The sequence below is a fragment of the Poecilia reticulata genome, chromosome 13 (assembly GCF_904066995.2).
Source record: "Poecilia reticulata chromosome 13, P_reticulata-male-v2, whole genome shotgun sequence".
Taxonomy (NCBI): Eukaryota; Metazoa; Chordata; class Actinopteri; order Cyprinodontiformes; family Poeciliidae; genus Poecilia; species Poecilia reticulata.
In genome coordinates, this window is record NC_088842.1 from 4,837,396 (window position 1) to 4,855,955 (window position 18,560).

The following is an 18,560-nucleotide window of genomic DNA, read 5'->3' on the forward strand; positions in this document are numbered from 1 at the left end:
TGATTGATTAATGAAGACTCACAAATTATGTGCAACATAGAGACAACCAGGCTGAAGTGTTGCCCTTCAAATGCAACATGTGTTCCTTCCACACTTGGAAACAATAATTATCAAAATTCACAGAAAGATATCACATAGTATTTTATCGGTTTCAGTTATTGATGAGATTCTAATTTACTGAGCCATATTCTCAGACATCGGAGAATCTGAGGCTCTTTTTTCCCTTCTAAATGCTTATAACCACCTTTCCTCACCTATCACCTCAACAGCAGGATTCCAGACCAGAGACAGCCTATGGGGGTGGGGGAGAGGAGGGATGGCAATAACCTCCAAATGAAAAACAATCCATTCAGATCAAATGCAATCAGCAAAAGGACTGATACACAGAACTGCAGAGCTGTCAGTCTGCTCCCCTCCCCTGCTCAAACAAAGACAGGGGAGAGGATGGAGAGATCAGCGTGAGGGAGGGGCAGAGGACGTGTTGGAATATAAGGATGATGGTGGAGGGGATGGTGGAGCGGGATGAGAGGGGGGAATTCTGCAGTGATATAGCTGGTCTGGCTCCCAGTGAGTTGGATATTAAATCTCCCTGTCAAGTGCTTCCAGCACTCAAGGACACCTGACACTAAGAGGAGAGCCAGCTCTGGGGCTGCACACACTGTGCACACCAGAGGAAGCGTGCCTGTGTGTGTGTGTGTGTGTGTGTGCGTGCGTGTGTGTGTGTGTGTGTGTGGAGGGGTGGGCGTGTGCGCGTGTGTGTTTGAACACCAGCAAACAGATGCATCTTAAAAAAAACAACCCTTCCACAAGATCAAAGCAGGAAGAAATAATCTAAAAGTATTTTTTCGGTGGGAAGGTCCGAGCGTTTAGAACCGACGGCAGAAACCGCTGGTGGCTCTTTTAGCTAACAAGGTTATTGTTGGTGTGAGTGGCTGTTCAGGTGTTTAACCTGCTCAAAGCTAAAGGTGGCGCTGAAGAGCCAGCCAGGGGAGAGGAGCATCCCAGTGCTAACGCTGCTGAACTGGACACAACTCCCAGAGGACAGGATGGACCCGTGTGCATGAACACAGAGGAGAAGATGATTTACACTCTGGCTCCACACACACACACGCAGTCATTTACACACACCAGTTCATTACTATGAACTGCTTTTTTCCTCTCTGATCTACATCAGAGAATCAAAAAAAAGCCGCTGACCCAAACTGATCTTAGCTACTGAAAAACATATCGCAATACAAGCGTTTCAAATTTGTTGATATAAATATATATTTTTTTTAAATATCTGAAATATTTTCCTGTTTTATCCAGATGAAATGTAAACATGCCATTACAACATTTAAGCAGTTATGAGACATGGTGGCAAAACCTGAAACTGCTGCTGCGCAAGTTACACCAACAGATTGTTCCTGATTGTTAGGGCTGAAACGATCGATCATGATTAATCGAATGATTAAATAAAGTTCAAATACCTTCGTTAAAGGCCTCGCGGCGCTGGCTGCCTGGATTTCCTGCAGGATGCTGTTTTTGCTTTTTTGGAGGCCTTCTGTGAATAGCTGCCATACTCATATTACTATCTGTGGACACTGGGCTGCCAGGGCGGTGGCCTGGCTGGTTTATTTGGTATTTTCGTGCTGAGAAGACAAAATAGACCAACGCGTTTTAGGCATATGTCAAGTTTCTCAGAATACCTCCAGCTCCAGTAGAAGTAGCTGAGTTTACCTGAAGCTACTCCCACTTCCTGGCCTTGGGGATTGGGGTACTTTGCCACCCTGAGTCCTGAATACTCTGCTGCGGCAGCAACCGCCTGAGCAAAGTCCGCATCTGTAAAAAAGGAGCCATCTGATGAACTGACTGCGCTCGACCTCCCCGAGGAGACATTATCCTCCTCGGAGGCGGACCCCCATCCGTTGATCATGGAGCCCGTCACCGAGCTCTCCAGGTCACCCATGCTGGACGCGGGTGTTTGTTCGAGGTCTCGTAGTAGCAACCTCCGGGCGTGCATCTGGGGGTGGTGAGAATGCGTGTGGGGGTGGGTGTGGTGGTAGTGCATCTTGGCTACTTCCGCGTCCGTTTCATCCCCGTCTTCCTCCTCTTCCTCCAGTATGTCCTCATCGTCCAGACCGTCAGTGTCCAACACCAGGGGACTGCTGATGTAGCCGTATGTGTGTGAGGGGGAGAGGGGCCTCGGAGGCGGGGGAGGGCTCACACCATGGCGTCTTCGGTAAGTGGAAAGATAAATTTTGAGTTTTTTAGACATGAATTTTCTTCATATTGTGTGATTTACTTTATTGTAATCATTGGGAAAAAACTATATATATATATATATATATATATATATATATATATATATATATATATATATATATATATATATATATATATATATACACACTCCTGATCAAAATCCTAAGACCAGTTAAAAAACTGCAAGAGTTTGCATTTTGCACTGTTGGATCTTAAGAAGGTTCTAAGTAGAGCTTCACAATGTTAAAAGAAGAAATCAGCGTAAGAGACAAAAACTTTTGAGCGGGGAATTAATTAAAAACTGCATTTACACTCAAACATGATTTTTTTCAGCTGATCAAAAGTTTAAGACCATAGCTCAAAAAAACCCGAAAACCCCCCAAAGCAGAAATCAAAGTATCAAAAAAAAGGACTCAGTACTGAGTAGCTCCACCATTCTTGTTGATGACTACAAACAATCGTTTAGGCATGCTTGATGCCAGTGTTTCCAGGAAGCTAGTGGGAACGTTGCTCCAAGTGTTGAAGATGGCTTCACGAAGGGCATCCACTGTCTGGAACTGATGTCCACTTTTGTAAACTTCCCTTGCCATCCATCCCCAAATGTTCTCAATTGGGTTTAGATCCGGGGAACATGCAGGATGGTCCAAAAGATTGATGTTTTTCTCTTGGAAGAACTCTTTTGTCAGGCGGGCATTGTGAACTGCAGCAATCATTACCACACAGACGAGGGCCCTCAGTCATGAGGGATGCCCGCTGCAACATCTCCACATAGCCAGCTGCTGTTTGACGCCCCTGCACAACCTGAAGCTCCATTGTTCCATTGAAGGAAAACGCACCCCAGATCATAATGGCGCCCCCACCACTGTGCCGTTTAGAAAACATCTCAGGTGGGATCTCCTTGTCATGCCAGTAAAGCTGGAAGCCATCAGGACCATCAAAGTTAAATTTTTTCTCGTCAAAGAAGACAACTTTCTTCCACCTTTCAATGTCCCATGTTTGGTGCACCCTTGCAAAGTCCTAACGGGCAATTTTGTGGCGTTGAAGAAGACGTGACCTTTGAAGACATTTTCTGTTTCTGAAGCCCTTCTCTCGCAGATGCCATCTGATGGTTATTAGGCTGCAGTCAGCACCAGTAATGGCCTTAATTTGGGTACAGGATCGTCCCTTATCTTGACGGACAGCCAATCGGATCCTGCGGCTCAGAGCTGGTGAAAGTTTTTTGGGTCTACCACTTGACTTTTTTGTTCCATAACCCTCAGGATCATTTAAAAAATGGACTTACTGTGTCTTACTGTGTCCAACCTCAGCAGTGATGACACGTTGTGAGAGGCCTTGCTTATGCAGCTCAACAATCCTACCACGTTCAAAGTCAGTGAGCTTTTTTGCTCTTGCCATCAGGAGGTTTTGACAGTGTAAAGACTTGACAGAAAATGACATGGAATCCAGATTTTTGCACAGCTTTGGGCTTTTAAAGATTATGGTCTTAAAGTTTTGATCAGCTGAAAAAAATTATGTTTGAGTGTAAATGCAGTTTTCAGAAAATTCCCTGCTCAAAAGTTCTTGTCTCTTGCATTGATTTTTTCCTTTAACATTGTGGAGCTCTACTTAGAACCTTCTTAAGATCCAATAGTGCAAAATGCAAATTCTTGCAATTTTTTGACTGGCCTTAAGATTTTGATCAGGAGTGTATATCTCAGCACTAAAGTACGGCAGTACACAGACATCAGTTGCTGTAACTGCAGAGGCATTTTTTTAGCTTTAGTTTTCATGACAGTTAAAAGGCTGGTTAGAAATCATCATGAGTAATGTTTGTGGCCTTTTGGAAGTTTCTGAAAATAAGTTAAGGGTCAACATTACCCAGCAAGTCAAATTTAAAAATTTTAATGATCTATTTGCCATGATATTAACCATGCAAAAACCTAGTTAGTTAGCAAGGGTGTGTTAGCAGATAGTTACAGCCTCGAGTCCCAGAACACAATGAAAATGTCTGCGCACAACTGAACTTTTGCCTAACAGAAAAGTCCTGAGAGGAGAAAAACACTACATAAGCTACACAAGAATGTATGAGATTAAATAGTTATGTTGCAACAAAATGTAACATCTGTGATTTGAGGGAAAAATTACATTTTGTTTAATGTACTTAAGACATTTTAAGGCTTTAATTTGAGATACCTGACTTTTTAAGGATGCACTGACACCCTGACCGCATCCTTGACATAATAACTGCTATCAGTGCTAACAGGCACTGTTTAGCTAATCAAAAGGCTAAAACATTAAAAATGTGAGCTCTGCTATCATTCTGTCTTGGTTTGAAAATACTTAGTCAAGCTACCCGTGGTTATTGATAAAATAAAATGTAAAAGATTTAAAATTTTAATTCAGTTGTAAGCAAGTACAGTTACTAAAACCAATTGTTGTTCATCTTTGTTTTAAGATGCAGTTAACAATGCTAACTCTAATTGTGAGTTAGTACAATTAGAGTTGTGCTAACTCTAATTGTGTTAGAGTTAGCACACAATTAGTTACAATTATAAATTATAACAAATTTATAATTGCTATAAAATTTTATAATTTTATAACAATTATAAAATTGTAATTTTATAATTGTTATAAAATGTATATTTTAATTTTAAAGCCTACTAATTTGCAAAGTTGCTAATTCTTGTCTTTCTTAAAAATAGTTTGGTACTAATCATTCTAATTGTGCTAATCACCAGGCCATTTAAAATAACAATTATGTTTTGAAGTAATAAAATCCAGTTTCACACACAATGTGAACCTGTAGCAAATGCTTCAAATTGTGATTATAGTTACTGAAGTTAAATCTTAGTTGCCAAAATGATCCTGAACTGTGCAAAACTAGAGACTAGATGGTTTGTTAACAGATTATTTTACAAAGGTTTCTACATGTCGTAATGTTTAGTGACATATAATAAATGGAATTTATTTAAGGCAAAACCTTTTTCCTCCTAGTTTGGAAATGAATTGAAACAAACGACTTCCCTGAAGGTAAGAAATCACCCCAAAGGCCAAAATGTGCTTTTGAAAAATGGCTGACATTGCAATGCAATATACAAAATCTGCAGTTAATGGAGTAAATCATGACAAACAGCTATGAATTTTAAATATACAGGATGGATCTTAAAAATAATGTTTTCTGAACACCAGCACAGTCTTGGTTTTTCTTTTTTTTTTTTAGATACTTATGTCATGCTTGTGTTGCGGGCATACCTTCGTTCGTGGCTGTTCGGCATGTCCTGAAGCATGGGCTGCATCTCCTCCTGGGGGGAGGGGGTCAGCGTGGCCGTGGACTGGTGGCTGTAGGACACAGCAGCTGGGGAGGAGGCTGCCCCGCGTACTGGAGGAGTCGGACCCCGCTCTATCTCCTCCTCCAGCTCATCAGGCTGCAGGTACATGTGAGATGGAGGCATGGGGCACTGCATGTCAGGATCACAGCTGCAACAAGACATAAACAAGGCTTGTTAGCTGCACATCAGTCAATGGAAACATGATGGAAAAAAGCACTAAATATTTATGCCATCTTGATATAAGTCAAAGAAAAAAACTCCTGGGGTAAATACTTGTGATGAATGAAAGAATCGTGCTAAACAAGAGTTGAATAGCAAGGAATAGTAATCTAGTTACTAGATTCAGAAACTCAAAAATCTAATCTTTTCTGTTTATTAAATGCATAACAGTTGAGTCCTATCAAGTTGTGTTGACAATACTTTATAGTGCAAAAGTTGTTACTGAGAAAAAAAACCTAATATTATTTCAATATTTAAATGTGAAAATCACCCAATACAAATGGTGCAAATTTCAGTCAAATGTTTAAAGACTTTTAGCATTTTAAGACCAACCTTAAAAAACTAAAGAATAACTAACTCATGTTCATATGCTATAAACTGATTGCAGTTTTCTGGCGGATCTTTGAAGAGCTTGACTGATTATGCTTTTGGCAAATACAATTTCTGTTTTATTTTGTCTGAAAACTCACTAAATATAGTCACTATGTTGGCTCTCTCATGGCAAAGCAAAAAGAGACAGTGACCAGTTTTCAGACCTTTGCTGAGGTAGATAAGATGTAAATATTCACAGATCACCCTAAATCAGTGGTTCTTAACCTTTTTTGAGGTACCCAGTGTTCGCATTCACGGAATCCTTCTTATTCCTGCTCCTCCGCAGCACTGATTAGCTAAGCAATAACGTGATCCTCTGCAGCAAGTGATGGCAAAGCGGGGCGTCATCACGACTTTACACAAGTGCGTCTTTACTCCGCCGAACCCCTGAGACCGACTCATCAAACCCCTGGGGTTCGATCGAACCCAGGTTAAGAACCACTGATCTAGATAAACTCAGATAAACAGCCATTCTACAAATTACTCAGTTGCTTTTTATAAATTATTTCATATACAGCGAACCCTCGCTATAACGCGGTTCACCTTTCATGGTATAGCTCCTTCGCAGATTTTTTTGTGCAGTTTTTTTCACAGTGTCAATCATATGGTCAATCAGCGTCCTGATTGACCATAAAACTGTAAAAACAGTCTCCGCGCTTCTTCTCTACCTGAGTGCCAATAAAGTTACGGTATTTAATACAGATTGGCCATTCAGGAGATGGAAACTGAAACTTTGAATGCCAGCTGGAAAAAAAACTGTGGCTAGAGGCAGCAAAACCCCAACGGAGGCTTGACGAGATCCATCGCTCTGCCGTAGATACAGCTGTGAATCTCTCGGGGCAGCTGGAGGAGACTCTTTAATGACATGACTCCGGATCACATTAAGGCCTGATTGATGCACACACACATCTGCTGATCTGAAAGCAGGTTTTGTTCTTTGGTTTCAATTTTCGGAACGCAACCCCTAAGAAAAACAAGGGTTCGCTGTAAATGTAATGTTTACTTCATTTTTTTCTACAGCAGGAGAAGTTTTGTCAAAAAAGCTCAACAGCCTAAATTTCAAAATGTTGTAAAAACTTTTTTTTTTTAATAAAAATCTGTGGGGGAAAAAAAACAGTCCACAAGGATCCTCATTCCAAACACATTCACTTAAATGTTCACTTTATGGTACATGTTCACATTTTTTATTGACTCTATATCAAATATATTTTAAATTTAACTGAAGATATGACATAATACTATGTTATTAGTGAACCCCTACCTAATAAGACGAGGTAAATATACACCAAACTAATGACCTCAATGACTGCTGTTCTATAAATGTAGAAGTTTATGATGGTGATTTGACGTAAAAAAAATGCATTATTATGTAATGAAGGAGCTGATAGTAAACAACCAACAAATTGGTTTCAGGAGACATTTTTGTTGCAAGTTTATGGGGAATCTAATGGTAAGAGATTACCATGGAAACTTCTATGTTTAAAGGATATTTTAAGGCTTGTTTGATTTACTCTATAAAGGGCAGCCATGTTGCTCTTCCTCCATTTAATTTTACACTTGTTCCCGGTTTTATAAAGGACTTTTTAGAGCGTGAACAAGAGCCATCAGGACATTGTAAACTTTCCTAAACATAAGAAATCAGAATAAATTTAGCCTAAAACAGATGTCACAAACCTGCTATGAATCTCTAAACTCTGTTTCTCTTTAAAAAAAAACCCAAACAGTGTTTATTGTGTTTTTACCTTTCCTCCAAAGAGAGTGAGTACTCCTCTGTGTTACGCAATGGGGCTGGGTTTGCCGGGGGTGGGGGAAGAAGGTCAGCCCAATTCATTGTGCTTTGCTTGGGTAGTTTGGGGGTCCGTACTCCCTTCTTATGACCCTGACTCCCTGCTTAGGAAAGAAAAGGACGCCCTGACAGTCACAACAAACAGTTCCCATGTACAAACTCAAAACTCTGAAATAGAAAAACATCAATTCTGAACAAAAACATAAATTTACAGTATTCAAAATGTAAATTAACAGGGCTGACAGAGAGAAATTGTTTTAATTTGCATAGTTTTGTAAAGACATGATGAGTAAAATGCTGGCTATAGAGGAAAAGCCAGCGGTTTAAGCCGGCGTTTGGAGAAAAGGTGTGAGCAAAACTGCAGAAACGGCTCCAATTAAAAGCAAGCTATTAAAATGGTGAGCCAATGAGCTGTGATGTGCAAGGAGCAGTAAGGGCCTCTTCTTAATGGTTTGAACTTCAAACGTAATATCAGAATGGATACATGGCATTAAGGTGGCAGTGTTGCATGCCGTCTGCACTGTGTAGTCATTTGTCATTGTCCACATACAGACATTGAGAACTTGATGCAATTAAGCTGCCCCAAAATGGAAAGTAAAGCCATTTAACAGAATTAGGTCAAAATAAGCAGATGCTAAATATGACTACAAAACCGGATTCAGAAAAACAAAATTAAAATGTACCTCCATATTTTCCTTCAAATATGGTAAAATCTTTGGTAAACATTTGCGCCTACAAAATGGAAAAAGCCTACATGTCAAGGAGCTGCTGTCTTTGTGAAATGTTTTTTAAGAAACTGGAAAAGTAAACTATAAAATATTGATTCCTAAAAATAGCAGTATCTCAATCGAGGCCCTTTTATATAATTGATATAATAGTCCTGGTCAGGAAATATTACCATATTTTCCGCACTATAAGGCGCACCTAAAAACCTTCAATTTCCTCAAAAGCCAACAGTGCGCCTTATAATCCGGTGCGCCTTATATATGTACCAATATTGAGCCACAACAGGTCTAGCAACTACGGTAAGCAGCCGCCGACTTCATTTTCCCCATAGAAGAAGAAGTGCGCAGTGCATGCTGGGACAGTTGTCAGAACGCTGGTTTGTTAATAAAGTTTGATAATACCTTTAAAGCCAGGGGGGGCAGAGGGGTGAGGGAAGAGAGACAGAGAGTGCGGCGGCAGTGTGTCGGTTGGTCTGTGTTACCCAGAAAGCAGTTGGGCACAATATCGCAACACCAACACCATGAGTGAAACAATGACTGGGGCAGCCTACTATACAAAGCACTCGGGGGCTACTGCTTTACAAATGTGGATGTGTAATAGAGTACGGAACAAAATGGCAACCCAAACTGAAGCGTCTATTCTATTATAATGCGTTTTAAAATAGGCCATTCATTGAAGGTGTGCCTTGTAATCTGGTGCACCTTATAGTGCGGAAAATACGGTATATCAATTAAACCAGTACTTATTAGTGTGCTGTAACTTTATGTCAGCCTCAGCAATGTTTTTAAATCAGAAACGTGCATGTACATCTCTTGGTGGGCTGTGCTGATAGAATAAATCTGGATTTTCCTCACAATCTAAGAGTGTTTTCACATCTGATAATCCGTTAGACTCAGTTCTATTGGGGACTGAAGTTGCAACATTTATTAAATTTTCAGCCACTGTGGTTCACTTTCACACCGCAAAGGTTGCTCAAACCAAAGCTTTGAGCAACCTGCTCAACTCCTCGCCTGTGGTGGCGCTGCATTACAAACAAAGGAAGGAAACGACATGAAAACCTCTAAAGAAGACACTGAACGCAACTTCCTTCTTCATAAAATGTCAACAAAAATGCAGTGGAGAGAGTGGACAGGCATTTGGAGTGGTGAAATTTTAGCGATGTCTTTTGTCTTTGGCCACAAGCCATTTCTCCCACCAGTGCTAGACTTGCATGTTTGTTTTGGGTGCAGACTCTGCCTTGCGCTATAGGCATTATGCGTATGGCATTCACATACCCATGTTAATGTGTATAAAATTGTCTTTCAACATGAAGACAGTCTTATAAGCTCCAAGCTTCTTACCAGAGGTGCTACTGCTGCCTCTATCTGAGCTGTTGTAGGAACCTCCGGTGTGTGTGTCATGGGTCTGGTTGTAGGGGATGGTGGCGGGCATTGGACTGTCACCTCCTCTGTACCGGTCTGTCGGCGAGAAAGCAGTTTGTAGTTTGTTCAGAACTCTTTGGCTACTTTGAAAAGAAAATTTAAGCGCAGAAGAAGCATCGTACAAACAGCTACACATGGCAAGAGGCATGCAGCAAATTATTAAATGTGAACACATGCAACAAAACACCACGAGTATCACTCTATCAGAGAGGTACATTAACTTGATAATAGCCTGAGTAAAAGATCTGCCCTCTTCACAATACTAAATCCAGGACAGTGCTTGACAACATCCCAATTTAGAAAAGAAAAGAAATGCAGGAAGGAAGATGGAGCGGAACATGAATGGTATAGAGAAAAAGCAGACGGAAGGAGTGATGATGCCTGTGTTCACTGAGAAGGACTGAGAGAAAGCCAAAGGGTTGATGAGCATGAAGTCTTCCACAGCGGGCTGAAACAGCCAGAGGCCGAAACAACAGTAGGGAAAGTCAAGTGGAGGAAGATCATGGCTCGGAGATGACTTCTGCAGCCGTGGCTGCCCCCCCTGCAGCCACACACTCACCCTTATTCAGCTTGTTTTGCTCCAAGATGTTGTACTGAAGCTGGGAGCCCATTTCCTGCTTCTGCTGGATGGAAGGAGGCTTCCAGCAGTGTTTCTCATTTACTTCCCCTCCACCCCCGAGTCCACCTCCACTCCCTCCGGTCCCTCTGTCCGAGTTCATGTTGTTGCCCATGATGGCGGACTGGATGAGCTGCGTGGTGGCGTAAGGCGTCGGCTGGCCCCCAGGACCGACAAAGCGGCCATCTTTGAGGTTCGGACTGTTGAAGGTCTTCATTTCGTTGATCTTGTTGGATAGGTCTACGTCTCCGTAGACGCCGGACTCTGGCACCATGAGGTTGGTCTGCTTGTTATCCATCTGGCTGTTATAATTGGCGATACAGTCGGCTGGGGAACATGAGGAGGGAATTTAAGTCAGTCTTTACTATACCACTGATCAGCTTCTGATCAAATGTAAAGCTGAAAGGCTTATAGTATTTGGGTCAAGTCCAGTTCATTAGTACAGCACATTTCAGCAACAAGACAGTTCAAAGTGCTTTACATGATAAAAACAATACAAGCAACCAATTATGACAAGCAACAGACATTACATTTTGTCAAATGCCATCATCAAAATCACCTAGAATAATACTGATTAATCTATATTAGTAGATTTCTCGACACAGGTAAAAGAAGGTTCAATGTTCAAACTTATTGATTGTTCTTGGTGATTTATTTTCCTCTTTCACCAAACAATTACAGAGATCAAACTTTCACTTGTTCTCATGCTACCTCTCTTAAAAACCATCGGCCCCAAACCCTGCTGGTCCTTCACCAGGTCCATGCACTTATAGAAAGTGGACTGATCCAGATTACTTCCTGTCTAAATTTAGAAAATAAATGAGAAAAATAATAAAACAAAAAATAAATAAAATCAACAATTATCAACCAACAATACAATACGAATAATAGAAATTTAAGAATAAAGTAACAAAATTCAAATGGATAAAGAAATAAAGAAAAATAGCTCCAACAACTTCTATTCCGCCTTTTCTGGCTCTGTAGGTCCGTATTACACACGACCCTTTGCCATGGCAACCGACAAACAACAGCTTAATGAGCAGAGAGAGCAGAGATTACCGATCAGAGGAATCAACTCCAAAGAGCAAACGATTCCCACACAAAAAAAACGCTAAAACAGAACATCCAGTCCGTTACATTATGTTGTCAGGCTTAATGTCTATATTGTGATTATTAATAAGTTTTCGCCTGAGCACAGCGGCGGTTGATTAGTTGATTTAAACAGCTGCTCTACTGATGACTTGGTGGGCGGGTTGACCTGTTTTAGCGCTAACGGAACCAAAACACACCGAACTGCACAGCACATCCTAAGGTTATCAAAGTCAATAGCAGACCAGCAATAGTTAGGCAAGTATAACTGACCCACTGCTCACTTGTTCAATCTCACTTGTAAACAATAATCACTGATATTATTATTGTTGTTGGGTCATTAATTTGAACACGTTTTGTTGATTTAAAAAAATAATAAAGTTACGAACGTTTTAAGCGAGTCAGAGGAGGACGTGCTGGTCTCAGCGTCCTGGTGGTGTTCAGTTTGTTAATGCCGAGATCGACTCAAAACCTTCCGCGAACGACGTGTTGCACTGCTGCTGTAGTAAAGCACGAAGAGTTCAGAAACGATATGAAATGGGAAAAAAAGTTATTTATTAACTGATTAAGTCGTGTTTTAGATTGTTCTTGAAAAACTAATCAGTCACGGCTGATTAGTGGGTGAACTCACGGCTGCACAGTGAACCCACTGATTTTTACACCAGACAGCTGCTCCCCTCTCTTGCAGGTACTGCATACCCCGCTAAATCTTTTAGGGGTACGCAGTGCCCGACCGTACCCCCCCTACTTTCACCCCTGGGTATACAGGAATCGGCTTTTAATAATTTTTTTTTTTGCTTAGCCTCACTAATGACTCTGTGTGGGCATCATCTCTGTTCTCCACCATCTGATGGTGGCGGCAGCGTCTTCACTCATGGAGAAGGACAGACAGACATGTCTGTATCAAAGACACGGAACGAAGCGCGCCGTAAAAGCACAGCTTCACTGACAGATCCAATTTTCTCCGGCTCATAAAATATTCAAATCCTCCAGCAGATCTGAGAGCCAGCCCCCGCGGTAAAAAACCAGAGACGACCATATAGGTACACGCGGCTCACACCGCACATTTGAGCTACGCATCAACACTTCAAAGGGCTGACGTGCGAAAGCGCCCCTATGGCTCAGATAAAGGGATATTAACTCTGATTTCTTTGCTCTGTCACCCAGTCGGTGATCCTCTTAATGTGCGGAGTTTAGTTTTGGCACACACACAAAGCTTTGCGTCTGGCAAGCTATTAGCAGCTCGTACAGCGGGGCATCATGTGAGCGACTTAGGGCTGCCTGTTTTTGCCTGTTATTCCCTGTTAAACATTGCGTGCTGCGTTCAACCTCGGAAGGGTGATTAGCACCAAGAAAAACTGAAGTTGACTATGAAGTCTGCGGAATGAATTATTAATCCTCACAGGGAGAGGTTGGAAGTCGGGAGAAGCGATTGAGCGGCTGGATGTATATTGGGTCGAACAGCTGGACAGGAATTATGTGGCACTTTCAAAGCCGGAGCCCCCATCGAGCATAATTTAGAACATAAAACATTTTATTGCAGCCCAAGTTTCCACTGACAGGGTTGCTGGTCGTGGCTGAAAACTATTAACATTAAGCCCTGTCATCCAGGCTTAAGTTCTGTAGGTCACTGTTCTCCAAGTGGTGTAAAGCTGCCTTACAGAGCAATCGGAACAAAATGATCCTTAATTAGTTTTAAAACGAGTGCTTGATCTCATTCACTTTTAGCAAGCTCTGAAAATAGTACCAAAACGGTTTTCTATGAAGGTATTTTATAAAACATTGAGCCTTTGTCACGTTTCTACTGGTTATTTATAGGAAAGTCAATGGATACTTTCACAAAAAATAAAGGCTGGAGATGAGCCCCACAAAATATCTTCTCAAGTGAAAAAGATTGAAAAGAGAAAATGTAAAGTTTTTATGGAGTAGACCCATTCAATAAATTAAAATAGAAATGTTTCAGTAACTATCACCAAGTGAAACACATTAAATAGATTTAGACAAAAACTGTTTCAACACATTTAGTTCTCATGCTAATAGCTAATGAAAACATGAGATTTAAAATAATATCAGACCAATAAACTATGTTTAATTTTAGAGGTGTGCCGATTGATCAGGTGGAGCCACTCCTGCTCCACCTGGTAGTGACTCTCACACCGAACCTCTGCTTAAAGCTGCAGCATCCAACTTAAAAAAATAAATTTTACATACGTATTAAAACTTTTGCTGTCCTAACATGAGACAGATGATCTCTGAAAAAATTATCGATCCTTGTTCTGCATAATTACTCCGCTCAGTCAGAAACAGCCACTCAGAACTAGCAGTAATCAGCTAGCCGCCATGCTATCAGGAAGTTTTCATTCAGTAACTCAGGATTGTTTATTGTAATGGATCCTGTATTTGCTTTTGAATGTTAAGTTTTATACTTTAATTTTTTTGGCAATGTTGAGAGGTTTTATTTTGGCTCTTCGCATTATTTAGCCTCTTCAGAGCCTTCCTGTGTTATCAGTCTGTTAAAGATAGTATTACTGATAGCAGTACAATTTGCACAATGCCTGTTTTGTTTAGTTTTCTTCTTGGAAAAAGTTATTAAAAACAAGTTTTGTCTAAATTAAGGTGAATTCATGGTTCCTTTTTCCACATAATGTAACCAGTAGTGTTTATGATTAAAAAAAATAATAATAATAATTATGTGATCGGTATCGGTGATCGGCCCTCATGGGTGATCAGTATCGGTATCGGCAGGAAAAAACCTGATCGGCGCATCTCTATTTAATATATTTACTCTAACGAGACACATTAATGCTTATATTCAAATTTCTTGAGTTTGACTGTAAATAAAACATTACAAAAAGCAAAAAAAAAAGCATAGCTGTTTAAGTGAATTCAATGTTATTGATTGTTCCACTTCTAACATTTTCTGTTCTGAGTGTGTTTCACATGGGAGGATAGTTAGTGGTGCACCACCTCCAACTGTTTTCTAAAGAACACAAAATGGATTTTGTGTAAACGAGATGTTAACATCTTAAAGTTTCATAGAAAACGAATTTGCCTAAACTGCTTTTACGTCTTCAGATTTGTCTTTTTTTTCCTATAGTAATTTATTTGTATAGCACATTTTTATTGCTGGTAGAAGTCCACTTTTGATTTTCTTCCCTCTTCGACAAGCTATTAGCTTAAATTCTCATGCCTTTTTTATAATTTCCAAAACAGAGAAGCCTTTCAAGCGAACATTTGGAAAGTTGTACTTGCAAGAATACACAAATGCATATATTTCCTCAGTGAAGATATTTCTAATGTCTAGAGGAACTAGTACTTTTTCATCAATATTTCAATAATTACTGTCTTAAAACAAGCTTCTATATCTGGTTAAAAAGTTACTTATAATTTGGTTTTGTCTTATTTCAAGAGTGATAAGATATTTGCACTAGAAAAGTAGACCAAAAAACACTTTCTAAGATTGAGTGTTTTCACAGTGTATGTTGCATGGTTGGTGCATTTTGATTCATGTTGATTCTTTTTCCTTAGTATTTTCTAAGTTGGTACTCCTTACATAATGTTCTAGAACCATTTCCAGGGTCTGTTGGGGAATACATTTTTGTTTTTCCTTAAGAGGCTTTACAAAAGATTGACAACTCATTTCTCAAAGGAATATTTCAAATGACGGCCTAAATGAAGGGGCCGGGTACCTCACTGTTGGGGAAGGGATAACTCTAGGAATTGGGACTCAGTCTAATCCTATCCCTCTTTCTGCTGACCCTATTCCTCCTCCTCTTCCTCCCTCCATCCTCCCTTTCTGGACGCCGTCTGCAGGCCAGCCCTGACCTCCTTCGCCTGCTGCACATTTCTTAAACAACTGAGCACTTAGAGGAAATTACATTACTGGCTATAACAACTGTATGGAAATCAGCAGAGCAATTTGTTTAGCAATAGAGTAGAGCTATAAGCCCTGCTCAGTGTACTCCTTTTATTTCCTGCCTAAAATAGCTCTACCCTAACCTCAGATAAATCAAACACACAAAAACACGCTCTCCTGTTTTTATTTCTTGCGCAGACCTGCAGAAGGCAGAGATGCACACCGACTCTCCAGAGAGCTAACCCAGATATCAGATTGTACTCCCCACTTCCTTTCTTTCTTTCTTTTTTTTTACACTGCAGATTCCCCCGGCTCCCACATATCTTATCACCGTAACTATTTTGTTAAGAGGCTGCGCCGTCACCTCCAAGAGTCAACTGTTTACTTTTGGTCTGCGTTACCTGGTCGGCTGTACGTGGCCAGGTTGCTGTCGCTGTTGCCGTTGCCCGCTGTGCAGCAGTTGATGCTGCAGTCGTTGTGGTTGGAGCAGGAGTTGGGCCATGTGTCGGCCAGCCAGGGCTGAGTGGCTGAGTCGCCCATGTTTAGCAAACCGGGCCTATAAAAGAAAACCCAAATGTTTAACAATAGAGACAGGCTTGGCCAACACCGTAGCGACATTCATCCGAGTGAACAGGAAGCACCCGCAGAAACAGAAGATTATGGAGGAGTTTATTTATCCAGCTGAGAAGAGGAAAACTTAAAAAAAAAAAAAAAGAATCTGGTTTCAGTAGTTTTTGCCTTTTGGGCAAACGTGCGCAAAGGGAACACATTTCAGGGTGGGAGGGGGCAATAACCCCCCCCCAAAAAAAAACACAAGCCCAGCTAAATAGATTGTGTGTGCTCGACTTGCCTAGAGCTGACAACACTTTCTCTGAGCCTCCGTGAGCATCAGCGATCCGCTTGGATTAGACAGCCAGATAAAATTCACTCCCAATGTTGCGAAATGTACATCCCGAGCAGTCAGTGAACCACAAGTGCACTCTGAATAGATTCCATGGTGTCATAATATCTCTTTCATTTTTTTTAGGTGAACAGAAGGCATAAAAACACTAACTCTTTCTTCTGTATCTTTGTTTCTGTTTATTTAGCTTCTATCAAACGTTTTACATAATATGCGTCTCAGACAATTAGGAAGTCAGTGGAAAGCAGTTTTTGCTCATTAGTGTGATATTCCAGCTTAAAGCTAATAAAACCAAAATGAAGCAATTGAGTAAATTAGAATATTACATAATATTACATAAGACAAAATGACAGGAATTAGATAAAATATCCATTTTATCTCAGAAATGTTATAAAATGGACATAACAGTCATGGAAAAGACTGATGTCTTGACAGGTTTTCAGCAGTCACTGATTGCAGCAGGGTATTCTGCAGCACCACGAACTAAACATTTAGTTTTGCTTACTTAAAAGCACTAATTATTTTCAACTAACATTAAAATAAAGTATCCACTATAAACTGATTCTAAGATAGTTGGCAGGAGCTAATGCTAAATTGCACATTTAAATTCGACATTGAAAGACTACAACCCTCAACCCTCAAGTTTTTCCCTCAACTAATCTTTAATATGCTTTGATACAGCAGCATCTTTAGCAACAATCATTTGGAATGACTGTATCCTTAACAATTTGAATGTCTTAGGCTTTCACATACAAGGTGAAGGCCTTGTATGTGAAGGCAAGGTGAATAATCAATTTTTTCTAGTAAACAGAATTTTTAGTTTTTAAACAACCATGTACCAAATTTTTATAACGTGTTTCACTTTTTCAATAAAAGTTCAGAAATAAAATCATTTTTCAAAATGTACAAGGGCACTTAACAGGACTCTATTCCTGTTAAGTGGAATAGAGTCCTGTTTGACCTTTGGCCAAACATTGAGTCTAGAAAGAGAACATGCCATATTCTATTACTGATTAAATGGCTCAATCTAGCATCCAGAACAAGACGGTCTACTATAGAATACCGTCTGTGCAGGAAGATTCCCAGACTGAATACTCCAGCACTGAATTAGCATCAAATTGCATTTCCTCACTCTGTCCTAAATGACTCATTTCTTGGATTCATTTTGGGTAATGAACACATTTGTCTTGTACAGCCAAATACAATCTCACAATGGCTCCTCCATCACCCCAGTGGTTCTGTGTTGATATCGAACGACCATTGTTTTCATGCAGAACTGACACAGCCTCACTGCGTCCGGGATTCAATCATACAACTGGGTAATGTAATGAATATGGATTTACTGTTGATGGCTTCAAGCTAACTATTCATTAACACATGAACAACACACACATACACACACACACACACATGCATTTATGACATGGCATTAAGTACATTCTGTACTCTGAGCAGAAAGCGGGTAATAATTGAATGCATTTTTTTTTATGTGTGTGTGTGTGTGTCTGTTTTCCATTTACCAGCTATATGGGCGTCATGCCAGAGGCCATCTAGTGGATATACAAATGAGTTTTGGTGGTTCTAGTTCTGAAAGGTCTCACTTGTTTATGCACAATGCACCACTTCACTGTATGGGAAGGCGAGCTTTGCATCTCCATTAAGGTTTTATGGTGATGCTGTGGCACAGCCTTGTGGTTGGATGTGGCTCTTCAGTGTGTGTGATGGGGATGGGCCCCTGGCAGGCTGCACAGCTCTTTGTTCCTGTAGTAATACGACACACTTTGTGCACCTACTTCCACCTCCTGCTACTTTAGAAAAGGCTCAGCTCTCCCCCTAGTGTTTGTGAAGGAAAAGTGCCACTGCCCAACCTTCTACTCAGTCACAACCCCTTTTTATTTATTAAAAATAGAATTTATGGAAACTCTTCTTACCTTCCAGCACTGCTGACGCCTTCCCCACCCCTCTGATATGCCACTGAAAAGAGAGACAATAATTTTCAGTAGAGTTTCACTGAAATGTAAA

The 18,560-nt window shown here is 40.5% G+C and overlaps 1 protein-coding gene across 8 annotated transcripts in view; it reads right to left on the bottom strand.

Moving 5' to 3' along the window:
• The window catches only part of robo1 (roundabout, axon guidance receptor, homolog 1 (Drosophila)), a 367,726-nt gene that overhangs the window by 4,829 nt on the left and 344,337 nt on the right, over positions 1–18,560 (bottom strand). For 6 of the 8 annotated variants that reach the window (XM_081615063.1, XM_081615060.1, XM_081615062.1 and 3 more), the window contains 8 exons: positions 18,470–18,512; positions 16,039–16,193; positions 10,636–11,019; positions 9,996–10,112; positions 7,886–8,033; positions 5,476–5,700; positions 1,720–2,216; positions 1,470–1,631 (listed from right to left, as the gene is read on the bottom strand). In XM_081615063.1, the coding sequence (XP_081471189.1) occupies positions 1,470–1,631; positions 1,720–2,216; positions 5,476–5,700; positions 7,886–8,033; positions 9,996–10,112; positions 10,636–11,019; positions 16,039–16,193; positions 18,470–18,512 (1,731 nt within the window). The remainder of the gene's footprint in view (positions 1–1,469; positions 1,632–1,719; positions 2,217–5,475; positions 5,701–7,885; positions 8,034–9,995; positions 10,113–10,635; positions 11,020–16,038; positions 16,194–18,469; positions 18,513–18,560) is intronic. The other 2 variants (XM_081615061.1, XM_081615059.1) reach the window with 1 other exon arrangement.